The sequence below is a fragment of the Crinia signifera genome, chromosome 6 (genome assembly GCF_055691185.1).
Source record: "Crinia signifera chromosome 6, ASM5569118v1, whole genome shotgun sequence".
Lineage (NCBI taxonomy): Eukaryota > Metazoa > Chordata > Amphibia > Anura > Myobatrachidae > Crinia > Crinia signifera.
In genome coordinates this window covers 258,901,981-258,927,357 of record NC_139222.1, presented here as the reverse complement: position 1 = coordinate 258,927,357, position 25,377 = coordinate 258,901,981, and the positions used below count along the sequence as shown (strand labels likewise).

The 25,377-nt window shown below is 47.1% G+C and overlaps 1 protein-coding gene across 1 annotated transcript; it reads left to right on the top strand.

Moving 5' to 3' along the window:
• Positions 1-6,123: 6,123 nt before the first annotated feature.
• GPR26 (G protein-coupled receptor 26) lies at positions 6,124-16,418 on the top strand. Its single transcript, XM_083149429.1, has 3 exons — positions 6,124-7,114; positions 10,634-10,747; positions 14,573-16,418. Exons 1-3 carry the CDS (start codon positions 6,447-6,449, stop codon positions 14,805-14,807), a joined length of 1,017 nt encoding a protein of 338 aa, XP_083005555.1. The 5' UTR covers positions 6,124-6,446; the 3' UTR covers positions 14,808-16,418.
• The last annotated feature ends 8,959 nt before the right edge of the window (positions 16,419-25,377 follow it).

The following is a 25,377-nucleotide window of genomic DNA, read 5'->3' as shown; positions in this document are numbered from 1 at the left end:
TGGTTATTTTCACAGCTATTTTGACAAATTCATTTCGCACTCGTTAAAGATTCAGCCTTCACAGTTAAATGCAGGGTTGCATACTGTACCTGCAAGGAGTAATGAACCACTTTCCCAGCATGGCGAGGAGAACTGACCAGACTAAACAATTCGCAATGGCGTCACTAGGCAGGTGCAGGCGTTGCGGCCCACACCGGGTGTAACCAGTCAGTGGGGTGACACCAAAATCAGTCACGCTGCCGCACCCGCCACCGGTTCCGTTCAGATGGGAGAGAGCATCGCGCGTCTCTCCTTCCCCTCACTATCCTCCTCCTCCGCCGCCGCCACTTCAGTGGGGAGGGGAGGTGAGCGCTGAGCATAGGGTGCATATCTCCTTCCCATTCACTGTGTCTATGAGTCTGTACCTGTCTGGGCCGTCAGCCAATCAGAGCTCGCGGGCCGGCAGCCAATCAAGAGCCAGCCCACACTAGATATGATTGGCTGGCAGGGACAGACTCATAGACAAAGTGAGGGGGAAGGAGATATGCGCCCTGCGAGGAGCGCTCCCCTTCCCTCTGAAGCGGCGGTGGCAGAGGAGACACAGGAGACACAGGCAGGCCAGAGGGACACCGGACAGGGGTGAGGGCAGGAGGGGCGTATACTGCACCCCCCCCCCCAACAGCAGCAGCAGATGGAGACAGCAACAATGGAAATTCTGACACTGTGGGGGCAAATGTGTATCTGGCACTGTGGGGGCATATCTGGCACTGTGGGGGCACATGTTTAATGGGCACCACATTGTGCGGTGTAATGGGCATCATGGTATGGGGCATAATGTGTATTGGGCAATACAGTGTGGGGAGCATTGGGTAACTGCCATCACAGTTTGGGTGGGCATCAAGGTGTGCAGCGTATTGTGTAATTAGCATTGCGGTGTGGGATGTAATGTGTAATTGGCATCACGGTGTGTGGTATAATGTGTAATTGGCATTATGGCATGTGGCTTTATGTGTAATGGGTATTACAAAGTTCACTAAAATGTGCAATCTGCAGGTACACAATACAATCATGGTACAGGCCACGCCCCTTCTGATAGGCCACACCCTAATTGTTTTCAACGCGAGGGAGCCAGGAGGGGAGCCGGGACGCGCGGACAGGTAAGCATGTGGCAATGGGGGGAGGGGGCACGGGGGGACGGATGGACGGGGAGGGGGCGCCCCCCATTAACGGCGGGGGGGGGGGGGCGCCCCAAACAAAGCTACGCCGCTGAGGTAGGCAATGTAACAAAGCAATGAAGAAGGCAAGTCAGAGGCTTGGTTGCATAGGGAGAGGTATCAGCAGTAGAAAGAAAGAAGTAATAATGCCACTGTATAGGTCATTGGTACGACCTCACCTAGAGTATTGTGTTCAGTTCTGGAGGCCGTATCTCCAGAAGGATATAAATACATTAGAGACTGTACAAAGAAGGGCGACTAAAATGGTGCATGGCCTACATCACAAAACGTACCAGGAAAGACTAAAAGATCTTAATATGTATACTTTAGAGCAGAGAAGGGAAAGGGGGGACATGATAAAATCTTTCAAATACATCAAGGGTTTTAACAAGGTACAGGTGGGAGACATTCTTCACAGGAAGAGGAGCAGCAGAACACGAGGACATGCACTGAAACTAGAGGGAGGAAGATTCAGGGGAAATGTGAGGAAGAATTACTTCACAGAAAGAGTAGTAGATAAGTGGAATAGCCTCCCATCAGAGGTGGTACACGCAAATACAGTAGTACAATGTAAACATGCTTGGGATAGGCATATTGATATCCTTACAAAAAAATAAGGATCAAATATGGTTTGAGGTAACATGTTTAAAAAGGGGCAGACTAGATGGGCCAAGTGGTTCTTATCTGCCGTCACATTCTCAGGGCCAGTGCAAGGCATCTAGGCGCCCTAGGCAAACCTACAGGATACCGCCCCCCCCCCCATAGAGGGAGGAAGAAGGGGGTCACCGGGGAGAGAGTAACATCATCTGCTCTTGTTACCTGGTCTTAATACACTGATTGCACTGCAGTGGCAAGGAAACACCACCTTGTAAAAAAATTACTGCCAGTGACACCCCCCCACCACCACCACCACCACCACCTTGTAAAAAAAATCACTGCCACCATCCAGCTCGGACTGTGTCACGAGTAGCTGGGCAGGTGGGGGGAGGGAGGGGAGCGGGCGGCGGCGGCTCCTCCACCCGCCGGAGATTTACAAGAAAGCATTGCTCACTGCCGCTGACACTGACTTGCCGGCTGTAGGCCAGGCCTGATGACTTGCGACTGACTAGTCTGTCAGTGCCTGGCATCGCAGCGGCAGCAAGGTAGTAAGGTAGTACACGGGCGGGCTTCGGCGGGGGGTGGGGGGGGGGGCGGGGGGGACCGAATACTTACATTATAGCTGCACTTGTTGCTGTAGAGTCTGAGTCTTCAGGCAGCTTCTTCTTGATCCTCCTCTCCTCTGCGGACTGCGGTACATAGTGTGCGTAGTAGCTTCCTGCTGCTGCTTCTGCTACTGCTGCAGGCCAGCTCACTACCACCCTCCAGTGGCCAGCGCCCTAGGCAAATGCCTAACCTTGCCTAGTGGTGGCACCAGCCCTGCACATTCTATGTTTCTAAATAAAAGGCAAATTAGATTCTAATGGGTAAATTTACTAAGATGGGAGTTCTATTGAAGATGGGATGTTGCCCATAGCAACCAATCAGATGCTACTTATTTATATATCACCTTCTATAAGATAATAGACACAGTAGAATCTGATTGGTTCCTATGGGCAACGTCCCATCTTCTATCTTAGTATTCACCCCTAAGCGGCCACAGCTGGCCGGGACTCTTGTGCTTGAATACATTTATTTAATTGTACACCACTGTGGAATATGTTATTGCTATATTGGTAAATGTAAATAAAATTTTACATAATGCTTTATTGAATAAAACTCTCTTGGAGTCATTAATATGTGATGACAAGCTGTCATCTGTGCTTGTCCCTGTGTTGTCAGCCATGTAAGATTTATTACCTTCATTATTCCATTTGCATATCACAAGTGGCACCATAATGCAAAGGGATCCTTACACATAACACCACCGCTTAGTACTCCTTAATCAAATTACACCACCCTATAGCGCTTAAACAACACCACCTTAGTGTTCCTTATTCACATTACAATACCCCCTAGTGCTCCTTATTCACATTGCACCACCCCATAGTGCTCCTTATTCACATTCACTACCCCTTAGAGCTCCTTATTCAAATAACACCATCCCTTAGTGCTCCTTGTTAAAAATACACCACCCCATAGGGTTCCTTATTCACATTATACCACCCCACAGTGTTGCTTATTCACATTACACCACCCCACAGAGTTGCTTATTCACATTACACCACCCCATTGTGCTCCTTATTCACATTCACTACCCCTTAGTGCACCTTATTCACAATACACCATCCCTTAGTGCTCCTTATTAAAAATACACCACCCATAGGGTTCCTTATTCACATTAAGCCACCCTGTACTGCTCCTTTTTCACATCAAACCTCCTCTTAGTGCTCCTTATTCACATTACATCACCCTGTAATTCTACATAGTTACTTTACACCACCCAATACCATTCCTTAATCAAATTATACCAGCTGTTATTGCTCCTTATTCACATTACACCACCCCATTTTCCTTTTACATTATGCAACCCTCTTTACACAAATTTAATGTCTCCCGCTTGTGTCCCTCCAGCAGTATCAGGGCCGGTGGGTAAGCTTGAGTTGCAGTGCATTGGTGAGAGCTGCTGCTGCTTCTCCTCCATCCTCTCTCCCCCCGCACATAATGCTATGCGTGATGTCGCACCTGGCACCAGCATTCTGGGACACTAGGACTAATGGTGATGGGGACAGCACCTCATAGTATAATAGCAGCAGGCAAGAGCGGGTGAGCACTACAATGCGATCACCCTGCTTGCCTGCCACTGCCTGGCCTAGATATGTGCCTACTTTCCCTATGACTAGGAATGGCTCTGATTTAATGGGCCCAATAGTATGATAAGGGCACAGAAAATTACTTTGGCCCATTTTCCGGAATTCTGACGTCTGGCTGACTGGATTATTGTGATTTTTGGCCTGTTTCAGCTTGTACGGTAATGGTCAGCATTACAAGTCCAACGGTGTGGACGTTGCGCATTGTCAGGATCTGTTTTGCAAATGTGCAGCACAGGTTCTGGTCATCAATCGATTGACAGGCTAGAAACATTTGGGGGCAAGAAAGGGGCGGCAACCAAATCCATTACCTGAATGGAGCTGAGGTAAGTTTCTGGGGACGCAGATTAACTGAACTTGGCTGAGGACTTTAGACTAAAATGAGAGTAACCTGAATGTTTCAGACATGACCGATGGTCCCACAGAGTGATCCCATGGTGCATCTTGAGAAACAGCAGTGGAAGTAGGAGGGGCCTATTTACACAAGGCTGCATTAGCATATTAGCTGTGAGACATTGCACAGCCGCTTCCTCCTGGCTGTGCAATACCGTACAAGTCTGAATCAGATACATTTGTCCAATTATCATAGTTATCTATCATTATATTTTATTTAAAGGACACCACAAAGGGTTCCAAATCATCTCACAATCGTCTCATAAGAAACATGTGGGGGGTGAGGGGGTTTCCACTTCCCCAGGGATCAGTCATCACATAAACCACTGTTTGAGACAAGCTATCGTTTTTTTACATGCTAAGTATGATTTGTTCATGGGAGGGAATCCCGACAGGGGACAGGTGACTGCCCCCCGGCCTGTCGCTGCCAACATCAGCTGCACTTGCCGATGCCGGGTCCTGTCAGTGATATATCCTCTAAGCCTGAAAAGAATTATAGTAAATAGAGTGCAGGATGTTCAGAAACCCATTACAAAAATAAATGCTCCCATTTATCTTTATATATAAAAGGCTAAATACTCCTCGCCCCTGTTAGGTGAAGTACTGCAGTGATTATTAGAGGCCACGTGACAGATCAAATTACGGTGTCTTAATGTGAATAAGGAACAAAAAGTGAAAGCAAAATGATCTGTTTCAAACTTGCGAGAGAGGGAGCTCCCGCCCACTGAGCTGTCAATCAGCGGCAGCTCCCGGTGCGGCTGTACGGGCAGTTGGTGGATCGCCTTTACACACAGCAAGATGCGCTGATATATCTCTAGATATATCGGGCATCGGCTGTGTTGTACAGCCGACGCGATATATCTGCTTACGCCGTTCACAGATTTATCACTCGTATACAGTGCCCGATGCATCAATATATCGGCCGTGCAATCGAACGGTCGATATATCGGCCAGTGTACGCACTGGCCCAGTTTCACTAAGCTTCAAAAGTGATAAAATGGAGAGTGATAAACAGCCAGCCAATCAGCTCCTACCTGCCATGTCATAGACTGTGTTTGAAAAATGTCAGGCAGGATCTGATTGACTGGCTGTTTATCACTCTCCATTGTATCACTTTTTGAATCTTATTGCATCTGGTCCCTTAAGAGGAACAACTACAGGTACTGCTCCCGGTGTTTCAATAATAAATGGGATTTCATTCCCTGTTATTACCTGTGTCCGTGTGTTACTGGTGGGATGCAGGCAGACACAGGCTATGAACAGTGTGTTCTAATACCAGCTAACCTGATCTATATAGGAGTGTGAGTCTGTACTTCTGTTACAGTTATGTGCTAGCTAATGAGAATAGGAACACTCATGGTACAGGTTACTAGAATGATCAGGGAGCAGGGGAAATTCTATTTCCAGATGTGTCAACTTTATTTCTGCAATTTAACTATGAGCATTGAGTTATACTGTACATCCTGCATATTGTGACTTGTAGGACTACAAGTACCACCATGCACACCCAATATTTGAATAGTTGGAAAGTAATACAACCACAGGTATAAAGGTTATTTCTCCCAGTCCCCCTGCAGCCTTGGATAACATGCATGCATCATGTTACTGTCCATATACATATGTGTACAGGCTGTGGTCACTCAGTGCCTCCAGTGCTCTCTGTACATGGTATAGCCTGAACCCAGTGATCTAGGATGACCTGGTATGGTTCAGGCTCTGTGGGGTGAGCGTGTTCCTCAGCCTATGCTGTTGGACTGATGCTCAGAGGATGAAGCATGTTGCATTACTTGTCTCCTATAAACCCTCCCCTACCCACTGCCAGCACCGCAAATCCCTGATTCTGCAATAGGCTTCATGTATAGTCCTGCAAGGGAGCCCGTGGAAATGAATACTACAGACACCAGCTCACCTCTGCTGCTGGATGTGCCCCACTCATGAATTAAACACCAGGGGGAACTTCTGCTGCAATAGAAGAAGAAGACACTTCCACCGGGCAGGAGCTGGTGTGCTAGCCTGCAGGATGCCATCAGGCACGGGTGCCAAGGAGGATGCCTAGTCAGGGGGGGCTCCAGCAATGGAGCTGTGGGGGATAGCTGGCTGCTCGCTGGTGATTGCGCTGATCCTCGCTGCGCTGCTGTCCAACGGGATGGTGCTGATCTGCTTCCTGAGCTGCTCTGCCCTCCGCGGGCAGGTGCCAGGCTTGTTCACCCTCAACCTTACCCTCTGCAACCTGCTGCTCACCGTCATCAACATGCCACTGACACTAGTGGGGGTCATGCGTGGGCACCAGCCCGGAGGGGAAGGGCTGTGCCGGGCAGTGGGCTTCTTGGAAACTTTCCTGACCAGTAACTCCATGCTGAGCATGGCAGCTCTGAGCATTGACCGCTGGGTGGCTGTGGTCTTCCCACTGAGCTATCACTCAAAGATGAGGTATAAGGATGCTGCTGTCATTCTCCTGTATTCCTGGATCCACTCCCTGTCCTTCCCCACTGTGGCCCTCTGCTTGTCCTGGGTGGGCTACCACAAGACCTACGGCTCCTGCACCCTCTACAACAAGGACCCAGAGGAGGGGGCATCCTTCCTGGCATTCATTGTCCTGTTCCACCTACTCAGCTTCCTCCTGTCCTTTCTGGTGCTGTGTGTCACCTACCTGCAGGTGCTGAAGGTAGCTCGTTCCCACTGCAGGAGGATAGATGTGATCACAATGCAAACTCTAGTACTGCTGGTGGATCTACACCCCAGGTATTATGCATTACTGTAAGAGCTACATGAGTGGGTATTGCCTTACGTGCAACTGTGGGTTTAAACTGGTGACAGTGACAAGTGGTCACTGACTGATTCTGTCACTACACAATATCAAGTGTGTTTTAACCTACTGTCCCCTGTTTGAACATTATGAATGAAGCGCAATAGACTTTGCAGGAAACTTTGTGACAACTGCCACCCACATGCCAATTTACATCCATAGCTGCAAATATTACAGCATACAAACCCGGCTCACTAAGCCAGCTCTCTGTGATCCTGACAGGGAGAGATGCAATAATGACACAGCAGATAGGATGTTGTCTGGGACTATTGTCTAAAAATAATTTGATAAAAGAAAGCCAGGATAGATACATGCTGCCTGGGTAATACAACACTGAGCATTGATTTGTGGATGCGCTGGATTATGTAAGTGAGGCTGGCTGTGTTCTCTAAATGACATCATCGATCAACACAGAGGAAACATTGCTTGTCACTGGCAGAGGTGCACCAGCTCTGTGTGTGTGTGTGTATGTGTGTACACACACACAGTGATGCTTGTCATGTTACTGTAACAGGTGACACAACAGTAGTAGTAGTAGTAGTAGTAGTAGTACGTTTATTTATAAGGCGCCACAAAGTGTCCGCAGCGCCGTACATAGCAAACAAAAACAAAAAAAACAAATTACAAGGTAACGTACAGGGTGTGTAGAAAGATACAGTATAAATAGGGGTATAGCTGGTAGAACTAAAATCAGCATCAGTTCAGAAGTAGGTGTCAAAATAGTCAAGGAGACCGAAGATGAAGTAGAGGAAGGGAAGAACAGGACAGGAGCACAGGTGAGGTAATGAGGTAGGGTGAGTACGTGAGGAAGGAGGGCCCTGCTCATAAGAGTTAACATACTAAAAATAGGTGGGTGGACGAACGAAATACAATAGGATAAGTAGGAACGGAGGGGAACGGAGGCAGGATAGGAGGATCAAAAGAGGTTAGGAGGAGGGATAGGCTAGTCGAAAAAAGTGGGTTTTGAGGGAGCGCTGTATCCCTTAACCTGAATAAGTGTATTAAGTGTAGATCTGTCCTCTGGACCAAGTTACAATGCAGCTTTAGGGAAAAGTTTGATAAGATTCAGATCATAGAATATATCAATCATTCTCTGCTATAAACTCCATTTTGATACAGGAAACTGAGTGTTGAAACTTAATGACAGTTTTTGATGTATGTGTGTTTTATTTTGTTACTTGGATAGTGTGTGTGTGCGCGTGTGTGTGTAAGATTGAGAGAAAGTGCTCTTGCTAAACACAGACACACACACCATAGGGGGTTATACTGGTTGATTCGCAAGGCTGCGGATTCGCAGCCTTGCAAGTCCACCAAACCCCGCCTTGTGAATGGTGGCCTGGCCGCTACCCATTCGCAAGGGCCTGGCGAACACCCTGTTTGACGTGGCCGCACTCACTCTGCATATGCACAGAAATGACCCTGCACATACGCCCACCATCGGAGCCATAGGCGTGCGCAGCCCATTTTATTAGTAGGTGCACAATTGGAGGGGCATTTCTATACCACCTATTGGGCGTGTCTATCACCACCCACTGGGCGTGTCTATCACCGCCTACTGGGCATCAATGCAAACTAAATTATATTAAAATACAGTGTTGGCAGGAACTTACACAGATGATTTATTGTGTCGCCTCCCTCGCCCCGGCGATCATACCTGAAGCTCCCCTGCCGCCAGCCGCCATTCATAGTGACGAAGGAGGCAGGCTCGGGCATGGTCGTCGCAGCTCGGGGGGACTCGGGAGAGTTCAGGCACCTGAGTCCTCCCGAGCCGCCGCAAAACATTCCCGAGCCTGCCGCCTGTGTGATGACTGACAGGCGGCAGGGGGAAGTGGCAGCAGGGGAGCTAGCTTTGGTGTACTAACCCTGGATGGGAGGTGAGGGGGGGGGGGAGCAGAGGTGAAGGGGGGAGCGGAGGCTTCCTAATATCTGTGGTGGGTTTTGCTGGTGCAGGACAAACCTGCCCTATTAGCTTTGTCCTGCCCTAGCAAAACCCACCACTCAAGGGGTTAATTGCTCATTTTTCGCCTATGAATAAAAACCTAACTTGCTTGATCCTAGGAGGAACACTGCAGGCAGCCAGGACTCACGCTGGCTCCTGCTCAGTGCGGATCATTCACTGCCTCAGCCAGGGTGCGTGAAGCTGCTGGGCTTGCTCTCTCAGGGAGCAGGAGGATGGGAACGCGGGCAGGAGGACGGGGAGCATGGGCAGGAGGACGGGTCGGTGTGCGCTGCGACGTCACCACATCACGCTAGCGTGTGTGACGTTTATAGAGGCGGGGCTATCTTGAATGGAGCCCACAGCCCGTCCAGCGCTTCCAGGCTGGATATCGGCAGCGGCGGCGGCAGGCAAGTAAGATTGTCCTGACCGCCGCCGGCTAATGGTGCTGCTGAGAATTTTGAGCATTTTGCGTGCAATCGCGTGGGGGGGTGCCGGCGGGCATTTGGAGGTGCCTGTGCACCCCCGGCACCCCCCGTGCGCACGCCTATGATCGGAGCCTCTGCGAGTATTCTAGTCCATAATGTGTGTGTGAGTGTAGGGACAAGTCCTCAGATGAAGGAGGAATAGTAACATGGGAGTCATGACAGAACTTAAGGCTCTTCGTAAACACCAGCCCACTGCACAGTTTGATACATATATTGTTGTATATACATAGTATACTCACCAAACAAATACCATTGGAACACTAACCAGCCAGTTTGGATGAAATGGCATTATAATGTACCTGAAAGAAAAAGTGGTTCTGTGTATGTTTATCTTTTTTCATTTTCTAACATCGATTGTTTAGCGAAATGTGTGTTGAGGTCGAGGGGTTCTGGTGGTGCCCAGAAACCCCCTTCCTCTTGGCCAGTGACTCAAATAAGGACAATAGCCATAGTATCTGCTACAATTACTAGAACTGAGACCACAACCTGCATTTTAGGAACATAGACCTGCACCATATGCACAGTGGTAGCAGCTTCTTCGATCAACTTTAGTGTGTGTATGGATTTGATCCATTTGATCAGTGCACTGGACCAGAGAGTAGCTTCCAGTAAGAAGTATCAGGAGTCCTACCATGAGGTGGGAGAATGTGTGGTTAAAAAGTCATCCTATAATAAATACTCAAACATAATAATAAAAATGATGATTATTATTATTATTATTGATAGCAGTTATTTACTGTATATAGCGCACTCATATTCCGTAGTGCTTTACAGAGAATAGTTGAACATTCACATTATTCCCTGCCCTGGAGCTTACGATCTATGGGGGTTATTCTGGTCCGTTCGCACGGACCAGAACATTCGCATGGGGACTGATGGTGGGAGTATGCGGGGTCATTGTTCATGTGTATATGGCAGGTGCGTGCACCCACACAGTGAACAGACTCTCTCTGGGGAAAGGCGGATTTCCATAAGGTTCTTATCTTGTGTATACTTATACTGTAATGAGGTCTCTCTCTTACTTCCCTTAGTGTGAGGCAGAAATGTCTGGAAGAACAGAAGAGGAGGAGGCAACGAGCTACCAAAAAAATAATCACATTCATTGGGACATTCCTGCTGTGCTTCACCCCATACGTAATCACCAGGTGAGAGTCAGGAGGGCCCTGCTTGAGACAGGGCCTTTAAGCAACGACAGTTCATTGGTCAATTTGAAATGCAACACTGAACCAAAGTAATATTTTTTTAAACTATGAAAATATAAATGTTATGGAGAAACACCATTAGAAAAACTAAAAAAAAACAAACAAAAAACAATTGATCTTTTCATATCTTGAACTTAAAGGCACAGTACAAGTTAAACTGACTCTTTGTTACTAAATACAATGTAATGAGTGATACAGTATTTCCTGCCCAATCCATCATAAGCATTGAAAGACACACCACAGCTCTTAAGGTGCCCATACACTAGTAAAGGAGCCCATACACGGTCCGTAGTGGACCGGCTCCGTTCTGTACTATGCGATGCGCGCTCCCGCGCATCACATAGTACGGTATAAAAAGTATGCGCTGCACATACTTTTTCCTCAAGGCACACCAACAGTGCAGGTTTTAGTGATATCCAGGCTTCAGCACAGATGGTTTAATCAGAATCCCTCAGATACTAATTAAGTCACCTGTGCTCAAGCCTGGATATCTGCAAAACCTGCACTGTTGGTGTGCCTTGAGGACCGTGGTTGGGAATGCCTGAGCTATGGGAAACATTCACTTAAGGTTCTAAAAAAAGCAACCAATCAGATTTTGTCTATTATTTTCTATGATGCAATAGAGAAGACAGAATTTGATTGGTTACTACTGTATGTACAACATAGCTTCACGATTCGAGGCGGGATCCAAGGCCGGCTCGGGGTTCCCTGCCAGATTTGGATCCCAAATTGAGGCAAAATGTCATCTTCCCCCTGTCAGGTTCGCACGGGTTTTGGATCCTATATAAGGGGTATGGGTCATTGGGTTGACCAAATTAAGGTCGATATGCATTGGATCGACCTCTGAAGGTCGACAGGGCTTAGGTCAATACAAGAATTAAGTCGACAATTGGAAGGTCGACAGGCAAAAGGTCAACATTGGTTTTTAACGTTTTTGCCTGAATGTCGACACAGGAAAACACCCATGCCAGACTATGATTGGCTGGTAGGCGGGGTTAAGTCCCGGTCTGGGGGGCGGAGCTCCGGATGTAAACAAACCCGCCCCCAGATACCGGACAGCGTTGCAGAGGTCCAGAGAAGTCCCGAAGATCAGCGTGGTGAGTGTAATTTGCTTCCACAGGTTCCCCACTATGGATTCTACTGGACAAGGGGACCAATCTTCTATCAAGGCAGGTGAGTTGGAATGTATGGGCTCCGTGTGTTTTAAACTTGTACTGTAAGCGTGTCTGTGTGGTTTTTAACTATTTGTACTGCTGGGGCACTACTAGTCCCAGTGGGCCCTTTATTGCCCCGCATGCTTGGACTTGTGGTTCTCCAAGTCCCTGCATGCGGTGCAGGCTTGCTGGGACTTTTAGTGCCACAGCAATACACAACAGTTTTTCTATTTTTTTACACTATAATCAGTTCGATGCCCACCCATGGGCATCGAGGACAGCCCCGGACTTCAGCAAGGGCAGGTAAGTTCTGGAGGGGGGGGGGGGACCCCTTCTTTGGGGGGGTCCCCACTCCCCCAGGACCCCTGCCCATGCTGACCGGTCAGGGGGTGAATGCTTTGGCTGGGGGGACTTGTATAAAAAGTCTCCCCCCGGCTGTGGCATTACCCTGCTGGCTGGTTGGGCCCGGTGCTGGTTCTGGAAATACGGGGGACCCCTACTCATTTTGTCCCCCGTATTTTGGGAACCAGGACTGGCCCTTGAGCCTGGTGCTGGTTTTATAAAATCTTGGGACCCCTATTTGTTTTGCCCCGTGATTTTATGAAACCAGGACCAGCTCTTTGAGCCTGGGGCTGGTTATGCTCAGGAATGTCTGAAAATCGCATCATATCGCACTTTATCGCACTTTTTTGCCGCAAATTCGCATCTCATTAAAGATGCGAAAATCGGGCAAATAATGCGATTTCAAAAAGTGCGATTTGGTGCGATTTCGGAAAGTGTGATAAAATCGCACTTCACTAAATCTTGCCCATGAAGTCAGTTCAGACACTGCCAGCTTGGGTCAGGTCATTCTCCACATCAGGCATTTGCTGAAGCAGCTGGAGAAAGTAAAGGAGGAGCTAAAATGGAGCGATTCCGCTAATCATGTGGGACTTGTGGATGGAGCCCTTCATTCTCTTTGCCAGGATTCATGGGTGGTCAATCTGTTGAAATCAGAACACTACATTTTGGCCACCGTGCTGGATCCTAGGTTTAAAGCCTACGTTGTATCTCTCCATCCAGCAGACACAAGGCTGCAGTGGTGCAAAGACCTGCTAGTCAGGAGATTTTCATCTGAAGCGGACATGGCAACAGCTCCTCCTTCATTTTCTCCAGCAACTGTGGCTGCAAGGAAAAAACTGCATTTTCATAGCAGAACTGCTGGCAGTGATGCAGGGCAGTCAGGAGCAGATTTGGACATCTGGTCCAGACTGAAGGACCTGCCTACTATTACTGACAACCACTGATAACCACTGGTATATACTGTCTATAAAAGAGCACTAACTATACAGTACTATACAGTTCACTTTTCTAAGGATAACAACAACCATAGAGACAACTGACTAGACCATATGATGTACTCTTTAAATATACTTTCTAAAAAAAATTACTACTGGTATATCGATCCAAAAAAGCAAGGTACTTGTGAGTTATCTGGGCTGCCGATTTTTTCATCGCGCCCGAAAAATCGTGGGCATCGCGTCGGTCGCGGCCATTATAAGGGGCTGCGACGCGACCGACGCAGCCCCTTATGCGTCTATTTCCCATAGACAGTAATGTTAAAAGACGCGATGGACCCGATTTCCCATAGACAGCAATGTTAAAATTATTACAGTAATGTTAAATGATGTGCAAAATAAAATGACAATGTGAAATGGGCCAATATGGCCATTTCACATTGGATATGTTTTAAAAAAAAATGTTTCATGGCCCCCCACCACCGTTAACGCCACCCCGCTATTGACGCCAACCCGAAGCGTGGCAAGCGCAGCGAGCCCGCGAGGGGCGGCGGTACGCGTCCTCCGACCTTTTCATACCCCTACTATCCACGTCGGCGTGGAGTTGAGAATAGAAAGTGTGGCGAGCGCAGCGAGCCACCGACCCCGAAGCGTGGCGAGCGCAGCGTACACCTGTGAAGCCTGCGAGGGGACGCGGATACCTGTGAAGGTATCCGTGTCCGCTCGCCACGCTTCGGGCTCGGTGGCTCGCTGCGCTCGCCACACTTTCTATTCTCAACTCCACGCCGACGTGGATAGTAGGGGTATGAAAAGGTCGGAGGACGCGTACCGCCGCCCCTCGCGGGCTGGCTGCGCTCGCCACGCTTCGGGTTGGCGTCAATAGCGGGGTGGCCTTAACGGTGGTGGGGGGCCATGAAACATTTTTTTTTAAAACATATCCAATGTGAAATGGCCATATTGGCCCATTTCACATTGTCATTTTATTTTGCACATCATTTAACATTACTGTAATAATTTTAACATTGCTGTCTATGGGAAATCGGGTCCATCGCGTCTTTTAACATTACTGTCTATGGGAAATCGCGGGCATCGCGTTGGTCGCGTCGCGGCCCCTTATAATGGCCGCGACCGCCACAAAGCCCGCGATTTGGGGGTAAATCGCGGGCATCGGGTCGGTCAGGTGTCCTTAAGTTAACTAAACTTAAGGACAAAATCGGCAGCCCGGATAATTCACAAGTACCAAAAGCAATCTTCCCAATAAGCCCATGACCTAGCAAGTGACATGAGTGAGGCTATTCTATTCATTTGTCCATTCACGTGCTTTGTCTTCACTCCAGGCTTGTTGAGATCTCATCCTCCACCCCCATCAGTTCCCAGTGGGGCATCATCAGCCGGTGTTTGACCTACAGCAAAGCTTTGTCCGATCCGTTTGTGTACTGCCTGACACGGAACCAGTATAAGAGCTGTTGCCGGGATATGATCAACAGACTCCTCAAACGCAGTTCCGGAAATTCCTCTGCTCAAAGGGTCAACTCTTACGTTGGAAACTTGGTGCCAACCACTTCTGCTTAAAGATCCCAAAAACTGGAAAAGAAACAGTTGTCCACTGCCAACGTGATCATTGTTACAAAGGGGAAACTTCCAGATTTTCTCTTGGTTTAATTTATTGCCTTAAACTTATGATCAGGATGTTGTTTAAACCTGCAGGTGACGTAACCGCTGTCCGAATTATACATTCCCAAGCAAAAGATTAGTTCCCACAACATGGAGATAACCTCAACGTATAGGACACAAAACTAATGACATAAGCGAACAACAGAACTTACTGTCAATGAGTCCATGATATCAGACAATGGGGATTTATCTTTGCAGAAGCCAACTATGATCTAACCATGATGAGTACTCCATATATGGTCCAGTAAGGTGATGATGATGCTGATGCCTGTTTGATGACAATCTTGTAAATAGATGTCACCGTGTACTCAAAACATGATTCTTGTGGAATTTATTCCTTGTAAACCATTTCCCCGGGTAAGTCCCTGCATTTTCTGGTGTGAAAGGGGTATTAGTAGCTAGAGATGCGTTTATCTCTGGAAATACTTCAGGGGCCAAATGTAATAGAGTGTGAGAGATTTTGGGAGAGTTTTCCCGTTTTTGAAAACAGCAATCAATGATGTGGCAAAATCAAGCTGTTTTTGCAGTGTAAATGATTGCCGTTTTTTTAAAAAATGGGAAAACTCTCCCAAAATCTCTCAGGTTCCAGGGGTGGATTTACTAAGCTTCTGTATCAGTATTTAGCTATCATTTTTTTATTAGATTTTAGAAAATGCTAGCTGGAATCTGGTTGTTATGGGCAACACGTCTGGGAGCGGCTGAACATCGGAGAGGGTCCGGGAATCCCCGGCAGTGAGGCTGATACTGTAGAGTGGCAGTAACTGGAGAGCGGCGGTGTGGGGGTGCGGCCGGCGGGCTGTGCAGCGCGACCTCTGACCACGTCACGCTACGCAGAGCCGTACAGCCAGGACGGGAGCAGCCAGGCAGCGTCTGAGCGAGTGCGGCATTTGACTCCGCATGCACACGCGCAGTCTAATCCTGAAAACTCCAATCCTGGGATTCAAATCCCGACAATTTTGGGGCCAAATCCTGGAATCCTAACGATCCCGATCCCGGGATTGGCCACCGGACATGTAAGTCAGATGCATCCCATGCTCGGAAATAAAGCAGATCTTCACCCTTGTTCATTGTTAGCTGCATCTTTGTGCCACCCCTATACATCGCCCCTATCTATAGGCACAGGGAAAGTGTCTGTCAGTCCGCATGTGCACCAGCCCGATCTGTGGTGCAGGAGACCTGTCTGACCTGTTAGACGCATTCCCACTCACAATCTGATCTACATGCAGAACACTTATCCTAGTTATTGCTAGTTATTTATATAGCACACACATATGTGCAAAAGCAACGTTGGCGCAAAGTTACACCCACTCAGCCAAGTATGGGCTGATAAATGTACGACTCACCTGAAGTTATACATGATTGTATATATTCAGCTACAGAGCTTGTTCAGTGAGAAAGCAGCCAGATATGTCTGCAATATGGACTTGCGAACATCTCTGAATCAGCCCCCTAATGATGTATTGCATACTAAGCAACAGTGCAGCGGCAGAGACAACTGTCTATACAGCAGTGACGTGCGGTGAGGTCATTGCCTGGGGAGGCACTGACCTCACCGCACGTCACTGCACATACATAGGTATGCAGCGGCCGCCCGCCGCCGGTACATGCGCGCCCCACCTGCCCTCCCACCACCCGGCGGACTCACCTGTCATCTTCTCGGCGGTGACGGCGGCCGGTCCGGGTGAGTGACAACGGCAGTCTCCCAGCAGGCGCCGGACTCCGCGCTGCTGCTGCATCCTCTCACGTTCCTGCATGTGTGATTGGGCCAGCAGATCCAGTCAGAGGCGCTGGAACGTTTTTAGGTTGGGGGGGGCAAGATATAATCTCATTTTGGCGCCCCCTAAATTGCTATATGTTACCCCCGGGCACTATACACACTGGCAGCGGCATATATGCATGGGCATTATACACAGGGCAGCAGGGTCCCCTGTAACCCTCTCCCGTGCCGCTGCTAAAGATCATTTGCCGGCTTTATTCCACTCCTGTCGCCGGCTTTATTCCTCCCCTGTCTGTGCCGCTGCTGTATTACCGGTAACAGGTCCCGCGGCCCCTGCTGTGCACTGCAGAGACAGCGGGGAGCAGGCGCTGCGGGGAGTCTATTGCACAGCGGGGAGCAGGCGCTGCAGGGAGCGGGAGAGCGGGCATGCTGGGGGAGTGCACGGCACCGGCGCCAAGGGACATTCTGGACATTCTGGTATTATCATCCGCCCTCCTATATTACATACCAGGCGCCGGGGATGGCTGCTGCTGCTGCCGCCGGGGAGATGTGTAGAAGACGCGCCCGCCAATCACAGTGTATGTGGAGGGGATGCGCCGGCAGTGATTGGCTGGCGCGTCTTATGCACATCTCCCCGGCGGCAGCAGCAGCAGCCATCCCCGGCGCCTGGTATGTAATATAGGCGGCCGGCCGGATGCCGGATGATACTTCTTTCATATGGCGCCTCAGTAATTTTGGGGGGGGCAAGCTGCCCCCTCGCCCCCCCCGTTCCGGCGCCACTGGATCCAGTGCTGGATCCGCTGTCCAATCACATCTGGGGGCGTGCGTTTATACTGGTGCCGCTGTCATTGCGGCACCAGTATGAATGCCGCTTCCCCATTCATATTCAATGGGCTTTTACAGCCCATTGCTGCACCCTGCCCCCCTGCCCACCCCTTCCCGCCCCACGCTGCCCGGAATCTCAATGTTAACAGCGGGAGGCACCTGGACGTGGATAGTAGGGGAATGAAAAGGTCGGAGGACGCGCACCGCCGCCACTCGCGGGCTCGCTGCGCTCACCACGCTTCGGGTTCGCGTCAATCGTGGGGGTGGCGGACACAATGGGGGGCCATTATTTTTTACACACATGACGGGGCCATAGCCAATGAGAAATGGCCCTTATTCGGACTTTTCCCATTTGTTACTATGTTAAATGGACTCAGTTTCAATGTTAAAATATTTTAACATTGAAGCCTATGGGGAAATCGTGGCCATCGCGTCGCATCGTGTGCCTTAAAGTTAAGGCACACGATGCCCGCGATTGTGGCCGTGATAAGAAACAAGTACCAAATATTCTTACAGCCAAATTCGGCAACTTGGCCAAATTCAGCACTCTATAAATTACCAGCAGCTCCCGGCAGCAAATAGGGTTGAATGGGTGTGCATTTGTACCCATTCGATCCCAGTAAATTTCCCCAAGGGTGTTTTAACTAAAGCAGCTATATCCTTAATGCCTGAACCAGGGACGTAAGTTCATCCCAGTTGATATATATTGGTGCCCCCTCACACACTCATATATATTTCAAAACTCAGCCACAGGAGTGATGTAAACTCGCAGGGGAGGAGAGGTGCCCCCTTGGGAGCAGGAGCTCAGAGGCAGATGTCTCCATTGCCTCCCAGAGTTCCGCCTCTGGCCTGGACTGTGAGTGCGCCATAAGGACTGGGTTTGAGAGACACTGCACTATATCCTAATGAATGTGTAAAACAAATCCATTCCGAGAGATAAGTTATTTTGTTTCTGTGCAGGGTAAATACTGGCTGCTTTATTTTTACACTTCAATATAGATATCAGTTGAAGTACAAACCCCACCCAAATCTAACTCTCTTCGCACATGTTACATCTGCCCCACCTGCAGTGCACATGGTTTTGTCCATTAGGGAGAGAATTTGCTTTTGCGAGTGAACCAGAATCAGGCCCACAGAGTGTTGCACCTCCTTTGCCATGATGTTACATAGCATAAAGTGCGGGTGTGATATTATCTTGTATTTTTGAAACATCCCTATCTTCCAGGTAATGCCAGTAGCCAGCATTCAGTGTGAGCATGCCACATTAAATAATAAGAGAAAATGTGTCAAATCTTCTATAGAGTACAAGTAGCAGTCTTTCCCATAGCAACCAATCCGATGTCAGCCACCATTTATAGACTGTAGTAAATCATTGATAGCTAAGATATATTTGGTTGCCATAAGAGTACACTGTCACTTGTACTCTTAAGGAAATTCAGATGTTCTCATTCATTGTGATCTTCTATGCGTGCGTCTTAAATTAAGACGCACGCATAGAAGATCACTAGTTAAAATATAAAAGGATACAGCGCTATTAAGACTCTTAATTTATTTGCCACAGAATACGGGTTCCCTCGTACAAAACATCTAGTAAGAAAACTATATAAATGTGAATTATTTTCAGAAGAACTGGCAAAACGAGTTAGAAGATCTGGATTCATTGATCCCAACCACAAAATGATCCACTGACCAGCGAATCATATCACTGGTTGGCAAAATGGAACAGCACTGAGAATTCTACTTGCTGAGTAATGGATGTAAGGTTTTTTCCATACTTGCTAACTCTACCGGAATGACCAGGGTAGTTTTGAGTCTCCTGGAAACCCAAGAGACTGGGCCCATCTTCCCAATGCCAAGCTTCAGTCTTTGAATGAAGTAGGCACCCCGAGGGTTTGATACTGCAATTGGTATTAAATCTCGTCATCATTGCCACACCCTCCTGCTGTGGAGGTGCAAACGGTGGATTTGAATATTTGGGTATTAGGATAAGGCTATGGGGTTGCAGCTGGGACTGGGGTCAGGAGACTGGAAAGGGGTGGGGCAAATTCTCAGAAATCAACACACTCCTGATGAAGTAGTAGATGAAACGCATATGATTTAATTGCAGGATTAGAGCTAGTCCTATTACGGTGTTACTGCCTGATTAAAGAGTGTGCAGAATAAGATCATTTTCTACACCTTTTATTGAATCAAACAATTTATTTGAATACTAAACAATGAGGGGTAGATTTATTAAGCTCGGTGAAGTGATAGTGGGGTTTATTCTAGTTCATTCTTTCTGACAAAATCCTTCTTAGATGGACAAAACCATGTGCACTGCAGGGGGGCAGATGTAACATGTGCAGAAAGAATTAGATTTGGGTGAGTTATTTTGTTTCTGTGCAGGGAAAATACTGACTGCATGATTTTACACTTCAATATAGATCTCACTTTGAAGAAAAACCCCACCCAAATCTAACTCTCTCTGCACAAGTTACTTCTGCCCCACCCGCAGTGCACATGGTTTTGTCCATCTAAGAAGGATTTTGTCAGAAAGAATGGACTAGAATAACCCCCAGTGTCTGGTTTTTATCACCGGCCAATCAGCTCCTACCTGTAATTTTTCAAACCAAGCCTGTAACTTCACAGGTAGGAGCTGATTGGCCGGTGATAAAAACCAGACACTTTATCACTTCACCGAGCTTAATAAATCTGCCTCTGAGTGGCTTATGGCATTGGGTGCATTTGGTAATGAGGGCCATTCTATAGGATCCAGATGCAGTAATGTATTCTATCCGGGTATGGATCATTAGGTCTACAAGAAGAAAGTCTACAAGCATTGGGTCAACACCATTAGGTTGAGATGCTGAAAGGTCGACATGGGTCTAGGTCAACATGGGTCTAGGTCAAAGGGTCATTAGGTCGACATAAGCATTAGGTCAACATGGGCAAGGTCGACAGACAAAAGCTCAACATGGGTTTTTTCACAGTTTTTTTTTTTACCCGAATGTCGACACAGTCGACATGGGCATTGAAACGTAGCACCGAGTCCGCTCGCTTCGAGCACACTATTTTATTCTCCCACCACACTGTAGTGGTTAGTAGGGCATGAAATTCAGCCTGTCGCCCCATGCCGGCTAATAAAACAGTGAAAAAAGTCGACCTTTTGACTGTCGACCTTGTCCATGTCGACCGAAAGCTTGTGTCGACCGAATGATCTGTTGACCTAGACCCATGTCGACCTAGACCCATGTCGACCTAGACCCATGTCGACCTAATGACCGTATACCTTCTATCCATATGTATCTGGTTTGCTCAATGAAACATGTTCTGGAAAAGGTTTGAAACATCAAAGAGCTTTTCAAGAGTTTATGATGTATGCATTATTATGTACATTTTATAGTACTGCCGAAAACATCTCAATAATACACTATAGGTTCTATCTTGCTCTGCGTTCTGTACACTGCCAGAATCCTATTATATATGACATAACTTCGGCATTCAGCCTTTTCATGTGCCTAGGCCTCTGTAATGTTGATAATGTGGTTGATGTTGGTTTTTCATATCAGCAATTGAAGTGATTTATATTATTTATTATCAAACCGCACATTACTGGCTGCTGCCACCAGTCTATTGACTTATGGATGTAAAGCTGAAGATTATGACTGAGCACCTGGCATACATTAAACGCCATGTAACCACTTCAGAGATAAGAGTGTGAACTGTCGTGCTCCCAGGAAAATGCCTCTAATGATGCAACACTAAGCAGAACAGAATGAATAGACCAGCTGATGTGTCTGCTTTCAGGCGGGCAAAGGCTTACTGGGCGGAACATAAGACCCCTTTTCACCCCCTTGGGAGCCGAATTTGGAAAATGTGGGTGGCTGCAAATAACTGTCACAGTTTCCAGACCGCTCAGCAGGTCACAGGTTCCCGGTCAGCCAGCAGGTGTAGATGGAGAGTTCATTAAATTCACAATGGGAGATTAATGTTTTGCCACATAACTCCGAAAAAAAGTAGCCAATTACAGTGGGAATAGAATTCTGTACATGTACAGGCCATGAGCTGTAATTCGGTATATGACGTGCACTGCTGAGGTAACGGCATCTTAGAAATAATGTAACTCATAATAGTCGTCCTTCTGTTATTAATATAGAGATGGCTTGGAGAAAAGAAATAAAGCAGCTTACCTTAAAGTAAAATGAAAATGTATTCACCTTCTATACACAGAGGAAGCCAGTGCCATAACTGAACCCTGCCTATAGTGTACATTGGGCCGTATTCTGAAAACAAGCGATCTTCGCCGTTTAACCACTACGCCGGCCGCTCACCCTATTCAACGCGCCAGGGGAATCCTCGCTGACAGAGGACGGCGAGGATTCCTCCAAACAGCGAGGCTCGCGGCTAATGCTGGGAGCCGTCTGCATTTAGCCACGAGCCTCGCTGTTTTAGCGGCCGCAAATGGTTTTCCCTTCGCTACAAAAACCTAGCGAGGGGGAAACGGCGTGTGCTTGCTGTGACAGCTTGCAAAAAGCATTAAATACACCCCATTGTGTAAAGCTTAGTGGACGGAAGACTGGATATTTTTGGCCAAGATTCAAAAGTGACATAATATAGTGCAGGATTGTGGGCCTTAATGCGCTCTGAAAGGTGGCCTCATACTTCTACCATACAGCCCTTTTTCACACAATTTTGACCCACAGGGCCAATCAATTGTGTGAAAAATACCATATCGTATGTGTTTTAGCTTAGGCTAGGTACACATTATGCCCTGTAGACACAGTTCGATTTGGTCTTTTTTTCTATTGAATTTTGCTTATATAAGTAAAACCGAATCAAATCGAATGTTTTTTTTCAGCCGCATTCGATGCCATTTTGATCCCAACGCATGGCTCCGCAGCGTCGAAATTAAATTGAAAAATAGACCATGCAGGCAAGACTATATAGTACAGATCTGTACTATATAATCCAAATTGAATACGTTTTGGTTGCCGTTCATTTCGATCCCGATTCAACTCAATCGAATCGGAATTGAATTGCAAACAAAATTGCATCATGGAACGGTGGAATAAGAGAAGATACTGTATACAATGTCTCTTTATCTCCTAGACCTGTGACATCTTATGTACAAACTACTGTATGTGACATACTGTAAGATCATAAAATAAGTTTTGGAATATGTGCAGATTATTACCCGGTATATTCATACTTGCCTACTTTTTAAAAACTAGTTTCAGGGAGATTATAGTTGGTAGTAGAAATTTTCAAGTCGCCCCATTGAGGGGGTGTGTCATGCTCCACCCAAAGGGTCAGGGCCGCCGAGAGGAATGCAGGGCCCTGGTAAAATTTTGGGGCATTGCCAGGGCTTAAAGTGGTCCTGGAGAGGTGGTGGAACTCTCTTCTCCTGCCACTGCCCTCCCCCCTCCTCCCAAAAAGTGGAGCCCTGGCCATTGCCAGGATTTTTGGCACCCCCTGCAAACTATAAAATTTGAGCCATACCTCCCATTCTTTATAAAGGGACAGTGGTCTCACAATAAAACCCCCAATTCAAATTATGCCACACAGTAGCACAATCATATTCACATTACACCACATGTAGTGACCCTGCTCATATTACAGCAAAAAGTAGTGCCCCTTATTCTTGTTATGACAAACAGTAGTGTCCCTTATTCAAGTTATGTTACACAGAAGTGCCCCTAATACCTTTATGCCACACAATAGTTTCCCCTTACACTTAATGCCCACAGTAGTATTGCTTATACACATAATACCCATAGCAGCAGTACCCCATACACAAAATGTCCAGAGTAAGTACCCTTTATGCACATATATGTCTCTGTCCCTCTAGCAGCTTCCTTTCCTCTGATCTTCACTTTAGCAGTCGTGGGGCATTACATCATACATGCCGTGCCAGAAAAGGGAGCTGCTGGGACAGGCTTTTCTGTTGGAATTACTGTGCAGAGCTGTGGTAGAGGTGGAACTGAGTTCCCCCTACCATTAGAGGTGCTGGAACTCAGTTCCACCCAGTTCCCCCCCACTTTAACCCCTGGGCATTGCCTAATAACAGGAGGCCCAAAGAATGTTAAGGTGGGTGAAAAACAAAGTCATGGGGAGGGGGTGTTATTGCCCCCTCCCCCCACCCACCTCAGCAGCAGCAGCATATGCTGTAGTTGTGTGCTGCAGCTGCCTGGGAGAGACGGAGTGGGAAGGGGGGTGTCGGACCAGGCCCCCGCTAGGCCCCTCCAGCAAGCCTGGGCCAGGGTAATTAGTACCTGCTCCCCCCCTCTCGGCACCCCTGCAAAGGGTGTGTCTATTCCATATATGGAGAGATTGTGAAAAAAAGTTTGTGAATGTGGTACCTCGAATTGTGGGCGTGTACTGCTACATTGGAGAGGAATCTTTTAAAATGACATATCCAAATGTAGATGAGCCCCAAAGTAGTTAGAAAGAGATACTATACTTGGTAAACTGCTTGAAAACGGTGCTGATCATTCAATGTAAATGTATCTATCTCTCATTCCTTTTTCCCCAAAAATGTAACAGTGTAATGTGGGCTAGGTAAAATGAGAGAGATTGCTAGACTAATGAGGGAGAGAGGGAGATTGCTGCTATTTCAGGGAGTCTCCTGCAGAATGCAGGAGGGGAGGTAACTATGGGTATATTACCATCAAGCCTGCATGCAGGCCTAAAGGTGGACATACACACACAGATTTATCTGCAGATCTGTCTGGTTGGAACAAAAACATGGTTATGAATGAGAGAAAATGACAGTTGACCATTTGCTTAGAAATGCTGGAAAACTGACAAACTGTCACTAATCCATAACCATGTTTTTGTTCCAACCAGCCAGATCTGCAGATAAATCTTACTAGTGTATGGGCACCTTAACAGACGATGTCTCCTAAAATGCATGGGACGGTGCATCTTACAAGAAATCCTTAGTTCAAATTATATAATATCGTACTGTACTGAAAAGAGCTAAACCGTATCAATTGTGCACAATATCGCATAATGTGTATGTGCCCTTACCTCCAGATCCGATGCGATGTCCCGTATGCATCGGGTCGGATAAGGAAAACACCATGGCTGCCACAAGGATTTACACACAAACACAGACAAATTGACCCGCACCAAGTGATGTACTCGAAGTATAATATCGTGGATGTACAATTTCTGTTCAAAACAGAGAGGATTTTTATATATAATATTCCTCTCAGATTGTGGGTGCTATCGACTGATTTAAGAATATGAATTATACAAAGTAAGAAAAAAGAAATCAGTTCTGCTGGGATGCACTCCTCATCCACGTGATCCTACAGGATCAAAAACAATTTTTTAATAATATCTTTATTAACACACAATTTAAAGGTAAAAGACCATCCGTTACTTTATTATTATCGGTCAATTGTATTAATTGTAGGTGACCTGATATTGAGTCCCTGTGTCAGGGATATTGATGGCGAAGTATTAAAAACAAAGTAATGAATAAAGATTAGAGAAGAAAATCAAGAAGATTAAAATCGGTAAACTGTTATTATTGATAAGGTTTATTCTGTCACTTCTTTGATAAGTGACAGTAAGATTATACCTGTGTACACTGTAAAATAAATGATTTGAAGCTGTTCAGTGTACAGTATTTTATGCCATTTCCACATTCATAGTGTTGATATGGCTTATAGGATGAATGTTGCGTTTATTCACGTTTTTTTACACAAACTGTTGCAATGTTTTAATATTGTCCTTCAAGTGGGGTAACCAAAATTGTATGTATCTGATCGATTATTAGGGCAGTATTATTTTGTGCCCAGTCAGTGGTATTAGTGGTATATTGAGATGCTTTATTTAGTGTATAACCACTTTGTTCTCCATAAATTTTTACCCAGCCTGACAATCAGATATTAGTACTAGGACAGCAGGGAGATCTTCCCTCGTGAGGGTGTAATTGGT